The sequence below is a fragment of the Echinococcus granulosus genome (genome assembly GCF_000524195.1).
Source record: "Echinococcus granulosus chromosome Unknown EG_S00150, whole genome shotgun sequence".
NCBI lineage: Eukaryota > Metazoa > Platyhelminthes > Cestoda > Cyclophyllidea > Taeniidae > Echinococcus > Echinococcus granulosus.
In genome coordinates, this window is record NW_020170530.1 from 94,252 (window position 1) to 102,334 (window position 8,083).

The window sequence follows — 8,083 nt, forward strand, 5'->3', positions numbered from 1 at the left end:
CCACCAAATTTTTTTCCTATTTTCGATGTTAAAGAGTTTTCATTTTTACCTCTTGACATCATTTCTGCCAACTCATCCCTAATCCTAATATCATCAATGGTAATATAATTTACCAAATACCGTAAAAATACTTGGGTAGAACGAAGCATTTGTAATTTTATTGGATTACTCGGTTCAAAGAGGCATCCAAAGTGCGTTAAGACTTGTATATGTTCATTACAAATCGGTTTTTGTGTCCATGGGATTCGGCCCCATCGCGCACCCAGTCAGAGTTCGCAGACATCGCGTATTTCGTTGTCGAAGGATCTGGATTGGGTAAATGCACGGCACGCTCACATGCGACAGCTAACCGCCAAACGAGGCCACAACGCGATTATATTCTCTTGTATTTAGAGGACCTGGCTGACCTTGACTTTATAAACTTTTAACCCATCTAAACGCTTTGCTGACCCGATATTATCTAATCAAGGAAAAATTGTTTTACAGCAAGAATTTCGAGACACGCAAAAATGCTCGAGATTAGCCTTTAAAAAAAGGAACTTCCTGAGAACGGAAATGGGAATATTTAATGGACTCAAGGACATTATATCAGTATGAATAAGGCGACACCCTTTCAAAGCGAAATACGATTTTCCAACTCCCCTCTACTAACATTGCCAGGGTAAATCAGTGGGCTTTTACCCGGACAATCAATACGTGGGTAAGCTTCACGGGACTCTCCTTTAGTCTTATACGGATGGGCTTTGCACCAATTTGATTCACCTTTGGGTAGAAATCTCTACTGAGGTTTAAACACTGCTGGTCATACACCTCATAGTCGCGGTGGCGGTTACCTGAACGAGATGGTGCTATATCCAAATGGAGTTCTGTGCCCTAAACACTTTCTTTGACGTAAATCGTGCTATTGACACAGAGACTATGGGTGAGTGCTTCCTGTCAGATAAAGTTGTTTCTGCTCCCATAGGACTCAGAGCCCGTATGGAAATGGCTCTTTAAAACACTTGATATGTTTAATGTTTTGTGCAACAAATACAGGCCTTGGTACATCAACAATTGACAGAGAACAAAGAAGAGTAGTCGGAAGCGTGCAAATGCAAGTCTACCTGCATGTCGTTGTCCACAAAATCAACTACGCTTTTTAGAAAACACGGCAAATGAGTATGCAGACTGCGTCATTATTTCACATGCCCTAAGTACAGCTTACGAGTTTGCAATAAGGCATTAATTGCTTTGTGAACTGTACTCTAAACTGTCTTATATAACGCTGCCCATCAGCATTATATGTCTATTTTGTAACCTACCGACGAACAAGTTAATGCTCCTAAAGTTGCCAATTCCCAAATCTTAGGTTCAGTTTTTATCCAGAAAGTGCAAATTTATTTTAACGAGGGTTTCTTGCTCTGACTCTTTCTGTGATGGTCGATGCCCTGCCGTCATTCCACTTTGTTTAAGCCCTCAACAACCTCGCTTCGCGTTTTAAGAGTTGTTGTCTTCGAGTGTGGTCGAATGTCGAAGAGTAACAAACGTCGTAGATTGGATTTTCCGGAAGTTAAAGGATGGGTGCCATATAAGCCCTTCTCAAAAAATAGTAGGTTTCTCGATAAATTCATCACATCCTCACAGAGGAAGAAATACTTAAGGGATTGGATGAAAAGTCTGAACGTGTTGATGCACCTGAAAATTGGAAAGAACCGAAATTTAATCCGGAAGATAATCCCAATGGTCGCCTTTACTCACAGTCAACTTTCTCAACGCTTTTTCCACAGTATCGTGAAAAGTATCTGCGTGAAGTTTGGCCGGCTGTTGTAAAAATTTTGCGCGAACATGTATGATTGCTGGCTTACTTGTGCACTTTAACCCTTATTTTTTACTATTCTACCTTTCCATTGCTTATAGTATGTCAAGGCTGAGCTGGACCTTGGTGAATCTACTATGGCTGTTCATACGACCCCCAAAACCTTCGATCCATTTATAATTTTAAAGGCACGAGATATGATTCGTTTGTTGGCCCGTTCCGTTCCTTTTGATGTCGCCGCTCGGGTTTTAAACGATGATATGTTTGCTGATATTATTGAAATCAAGCTCAAAAACCGGGAAAGGTTTATTAAACGACGAAATCGATTGATAGGCGATGAGGGCAATACACTGAAAGCCATTGAACTCTCAACCAAGTGTTACATTATGATTCAAGGAAAAACCGTTGCGGCTGTTGGACCCTATGATGGACTTAAAAAGGTTAGTGGCTTTGTTTAAAGGTGTAGTGAACTTGAAGGCACATCCCTACTGTAGCGCAATCGGAATTAGTCAGCCCCGTGTACTTTATGTTTATACACTTTAAAATGTTGGGTACTGTTATTCCATCAAAATGGGAGATCACCTAAGTTCTAAATTCTTATGCCTTTTAATATAGGTACGACAGGTTGTGAACGGATGTATTTACGATAATATCCATCCGGCCTATCACATAAAGCGTTTTGTTATTATTCAAAAATTGATGTCGGATCCCAACAAAAAGAGTATCTCCTGGGAAAAGTTTCTGCCGAATATCAAGAAGAAATCCCTCAGTCGACGACGAAAGCCTCGGAATGTAAGACATTTTCCTGTCCATACCTATTTTGATTAGTTGCTATCATTGTCATGGTGTTAAGTCGAGATGTTTTTTGATTTTTTCGTTTACTAGCATAGTCTGCCCGTTTGTTGCTGTCTATATAACCAAAGGTAGTTATTGTTTTGCGCTTGTTTTTAACAGTGGTTTTTGAATAGGAGATTGGAATTTGCATTGGTCGGGATTCTGTGCGTACCTGTTGAGATACGTACAGTAAAATGACACCTTTTCCTACTGTTTCACTAGGTGCGAAAGAAGGGCGAATACACGCCGTTCCCACCACCACCACAGCCGTCAAAAGTGGATATTGAGCTGGAAAAAGGCACCTACTTCTTGGCGAAAGCAGAAAAACAACGAGTCAAAAAACAGGCAAAGGTGGCCACATCGGAAGAGACTTCCAGAATCCGTCAACGAGAGAAGCGTGCGGCCGCTTTTGTGGAACCCAAAGAAGGGAAATAATGTGTATTCATTCTTACGGATAGATATGTTTTCGCCTCGTTCTTGTACTATCTTGATACCTATAGTGGGGGCTCGCTCTCAATGTACTTGGGTTTAGTTTTTTGGGGGAAGATCGCATTCAGGGTTGGATTATATTTAGTTTAGCTTGTTGTCTGTTCGGGTTATCCGAGCATAAGATACGGATCTGGGGTAGGTGAGATTTGCCTTCGTTCCGCTGTTTTCCTTAACTCCAGCATCGGGACTGAGGCTGCTTTAGTGGTTAAGTCCTTTTGAGACTGGGTGCACTTCTTGAATACTTTAAGTGTCACTTGTAGGCTATACCAACTAAATTGTTTGAATCATCTAAAATAATTGGAAATAGGGTCGGATGCTTCATGTGGGCAATTCCATTCTATGGTATGGCCCTTGGGCCATGTTAACATGGTCCTAATTCTTCTGTACGCTAGTTGTATCAATTTTTTTGAAGTGCATTGATATGGTACGACTTAGGGGAAGACTTAAGCCGCTACAATGACTGACCGAAAGCAAATCCGATCCAAAAGCTAAGCATACTGATTCTCAATGCAGACTACCGGAAGGGGAATTGCTCCGTGTAGTGGTATTTAAGAGGACTTTTAATGGACGTATATCTTTGGCAGTTGTCACGATCTTGCTTCCTCCAACTAAAGCAGGATTAGACTTGACAGATTTGCCTATGCTCATTATGGTGCCGCATGCAATACCCATACGCCGACAATACGTACGTGAGAAAGCGGCAAAGCTCCTGCATCTCTACAAAAAAAGACTTAAGTAAGAAAAAAGTAGTTAGAAGGAGGAATAAGATTCGTGCGATGTATAATTAGTTAATTTTTTATTAAAAGACTTTGCTTTAGTTAGGTTTTCTTGGTGGATTACGGTTAGACTACGAAGACAGTTCGGCCTTAAGCAGCATGAATTCCACGAATTCCTCCTGCTTCAATTCTGTTCAAAAATACACCAAAAACTACACATATTTGTTTTGCTAGAATCTGTCACTGACTTTGGCTTCAAATACATTATCAAAAGTAAGAAAATTTGATGTCTGCTGCTCACCCTTCGAGAGAAAGATTTTGAGGCTACGACTGCGTGAAGACAAAAGAGAGACAACATTAAAAAAGGAGAGTACTTAGTGATTTGGTACTCTGTCTGATTGCGCCCCGAGTCTTTTCTGAAACGAGACGACAATTTTTGGGCAGAATACGTGTATCCGATATGCGGAAGGCATTAGGGCTACTAATATGGCCCAGCGGTTAGCCCATCCAGTAAAGCACAATGATTGAGATCAAGTGGACCTTTACCAAAACCGAGAGTTTGGGAAACAGCGTGTAACGCTTAAGTGGGCGACCATTGCAGTATTCAGAGTTTACATTTCTTCGAAGCGGCATGGCATTTAAGACTCACTACCGACCCTGTTGCGAGATAAACTAAAGGCAGTGCTACTCTAGTATTACGTCAAGCTACTTGAATAGAGAATTTAGTAATCTGCTTGGGTCTTTAAATTGAGTTCAGGAGGCAGATGCCCTCTTATGCTGTCGTTTTTCAGGAATATACATATGTGTAAAGATATGTGGTCGAAATTCAGTGTTTATCATATTCAAAATACGCGAAGAGGGTTCCTTCTTTAGCAGTATCGTTTGTTTTAATAGACCAACAATACTTGATTCACAGGTCATTGAGCACCCTATTTATAAGCGGGGACTAGACTGAACGGTGAGTACCGTGGTCTTCGGTTAGTACCTCTTAGAATGCGGTGAACTTTTCGCGAAATAGCCCTGGTGTTAACGAATATGCCTCCTGTCGCTGATTATTTTTTCATTGCTGGCTTGAATCCAGAAATTCAGCTGCAGCCTTATTTTCCTCGTAAGTTCGGGGGTTTATTTTGTATTGTTTTAATATAATAACTATCTGATGACTGTAGGAAGTGAAAAGCCTTCGACCCCTTTGCGGTTATTCCACCTTTGTAGACTACATGTGCTATATTCTGTCAAAATTTTTATCCTATTGCAATCATCAGATCTCTGGAAGTCAGAACACATTTTATTCCCTCATATTTTCTTTCTCACACAATTTTTCTAACACCAGGCTTTAATCCTATTACCACTTTTGGTCGGCTATATTTTCGTCATTTTATGTTGTTTATCATTTCCATAAAATACATTCCAGTCATGTAGCCGTTTTTACGGCAGTATTTTTAGCGTTTGTATGCTTATTCTTTTTAACTGCCTTTTTTAATGTCCAGATGTCGTCATAATCGTAGTTTTTGAGCTACCAATGTATTGAGATTCCTGACCACTAAATGAGACTTTGGCAAACCTTCAGTCGATTCAGTTTTCCTCATGTTTGTCTGTTGTAACGCTATTGGAATGGGCCCAAAAGAGTCTTTTGCTCTGATACGGATTTTTGACGCATTTCTAAATGAAATCACTAAGATTGTATCTTTGTTTAAAGCTGATTTTGCTTTTAAAATCACTTGGAGTAACTACAAACCAATTGTATGTCTGTAAATTTTTGTTGCTGGTCCTTGTTGCGATAGCTAAGCATTTTCCTTTGCCTAAAATGTCTGCTTTAGATGTCAAACATTCCGTCGAAAATCTACCTAATATCGTCCATTCAGCCTACAAATGTCATATCCTTCAACATTTTCCAGAACACAGTCGCAGTTTTCCTTTCTCTGATGAATCCACTGCTCTGGTAAGAGTCATCTTATTCCAGTTGCTCTCCCCTCTTTCCGTACTTGTCATACTAGGACAGTTTCCTACCATTTCTTTTTAGCAATCAGCTTGTAAAATATCCGTTTCGACCAGGAAATTTCTTTTTAATCTATTTTCACATTATCAGTTTGGGTCTGAAACATCCAATAAATAAAAAAATATCCTCATTCATAACTTCTTATCCCATGACGTCAATGTTAGCTTGCATTGCACAGCTTTAGGTAGAGTATAGGCCTACTCAGCACTCAGGTGCGGCGCCTTCTATGGTTCTTCCTTAATGGACGAGAGGATTTGCAATTTTACACTTCTGCTCTGAGTTTCACAAGTCTCCCTTGAGGAAACTTGACTGATTTTAACTAGTGCCCATGACCACTAAAATGAGCCAGTCTCAGAACACCTAGCTTATACACCTATCTTATACTCTTACCACGTTTGGCCAAATCGATTTAACAATTAAAATATTTCCATCTTTCCGTCGTAGGTCGTTATGCCAAACGGTCTGCGCTTCTTCACGGAGACACATCCATTGCTGCAGAAGGCACGGGGGCCTTTTCGCCACGCCTTCATCATCACCCGAGAAGACGGCCAACGAGTGTTCGGCTACGCTATCCTCTTCCCCGAAGAGGTTACTCATCCGGCAGTCAAGGCTACCTTAAGAGAACGACAGAAGGCTCTGGGATCCTCCCCCGACTCCGAGTGCCGCTTCTTCACCATGAAGGTTGGCCCTCGCACCTTCCTGTCTGTCTTTTCCATGAATTATCAAGCTCAAGTTGAAATTTCTGTTTCCATTCTCTCTTGACTGTAGGCAGTAGGAATCCTTTCACGCTGGGCATTTGTGAGTGGATTTTTCGGTTGGTTGGAGGATCTCTGGTCCAGTGTGTACAGGAAGCAAATGGGTGATTTGACCATCGAGTCGTTTGTCTACAATCTCCTCTTTGAGGCACATCTCGCTGAGCCTGGCCAATGCAGCATTGTCTCTGGACCCGCTTGTCCGCACTTCTTCTTCCGACCATGTCAGTTTTCGCCACTCCCTTTAAAAGTTGGAAGCGTCTTTTCCGTTACATTTCAGTCGAGTCCAAAACGTCTACCCCACTGTTTTATCCCCCCTTAGTTAGCTCCGTCCGCCTCTAATCATTTCATAGCATAGCATAAACATGTCGTTAACTAACCTCATTGTCCTTGGGATGTCTCCGACTTCTACACTTTGATCATTGTTTACGAGCCTGCTTATCCAACTGTTTATTTTTGGTCACCAACAATTGAGGTTTAGAGCTGGTTTTAGTAAACTAAATTTAACGACGAATCTGTTGTGAGGGCCCTTATTTTGCAGTCCCTGATCCCTCCATGAAGACTCCATCCGATGTATATCTGTAAGTTCAGAAGGAACAAATCACGTGGGCTTCCAACATATTTTGTTTTGCTCTATGGTCCTTCACTTCTAAACGTCGTCTCCGTAATTACTCTTCCGCAATGTTCTCTACAAAGTAGAGGATGCTTTAGTAAAAAATTCAGAATCAGAAATGCTGATCCTGGACCAGATCCCAATCAATTTGAGAAGGGATTTGAACCCGATTTCAGTTGTTTTTCATGACCTCTTTGTGAACTGCATTGCGGAAATTTGTTGGCTTTTGTGCCTCGCATTGCAGGTCAGTGACCTGGAATGTGCGTATTTCACATGCTGTTGCTACCTGGATAGTGTCCCCTTTCACCCCTTCAAACACTTTTTGCGAACCTCTCTATCTGACCTGTTATTTTTAATTATTGTGGATGAAGTCTTGAATCTAGAACCATCATGATTTACTTAATGACTAATCAACATCATTCTTGTCATGCCTACCACTTTTAACAGCATCCACCAGGTCATGGCTTGACGTTTAATACAAGCTTTGTTGCTGGACTGGGGTGACATTTATCAATGCTGTTCGATTCGCGTTATTTAGGATGATTTGGGTTACTAATGTTTGTAAATCAAAGCTGCTAACTGGTTGGCTCCATTAAAACTTATTTTCACTTTCCTTTTAGCTAATTATCATGGGGAGGATGAGGCTCGTTGTGCAATGTCTAGTTGGCTCCCAGTCTTTGAGTATCCCCTTGTTCAGCTCCTTCAGCTCTTCTCCTCCAGTAACTTAATCCGACTCTTAACCTGCGCCTTCCTTGAGCACCGCATCGTCCTCCTCTCTGCTGGTATGCACGTTCCCTAATAAACTACTTAAATCTGTCTTAAGTAGACCCCCTCCCCGTAATTTTTTGTCTCCTTGCAGATTACTATCGGCTGATGGTAGTCGGTGAG

At 41.2% G+C, this 8,083-nt stretch overlaps 1 protein-coding gene across 1 annotated transcript in view; it reads left to right on the top strand. All coding sequences in view use genetic code 11, as the record gives it.

Annotated features, from left to right (window-relative positions):
* Positions 1–1,506: 1,506 nt before the first annotated feature.
* EGR_09501 (KRR1 small subunit processome component) overlaps positions 1,507–8,083 on the top strand; it is a gene marked incomplete at both ends in the record, with an annotated part of 13,361 nt that continues 6,784 nt past the window's right edge. Inside the window, 10 exons of the mRNA XM_024498750.1 lie at positions 1,507–1,588; positions 1,624–1,826; positions 1,897–2,235; positions 2,411–2,587; positions 2,852–3,026; positions 5,652–5,773; positions 6,275–6,511; positions 6,599–6,806; positions 7,816–7,977; positions 8,055–8,078. Of these exons, the coding sequence (XP_024346845.1) occupies positions 1,507–1,588; positions 1,624–1,826; positions 1,897–2,235; positions 2,411–2,587; positions 2,852–3,026; positions 5,652–5,773; positions 6,275–6,511; positions 6,599–6,806; positions 7,816–7,977; positions 8,055–8,078 (1,729 nt within the window). The remainder of the gene's footprint in view (positions 1,589–1,623; positions 1,827–1,896; positions 2,236–2,410; positions 2,588–2,851; positions 3,027–5,651; positions 5,774–6,274; positions 6,512–6,598; positions 6,807–7,815; positions 7,978–8,054; positions 8,079–8,083) is intronic.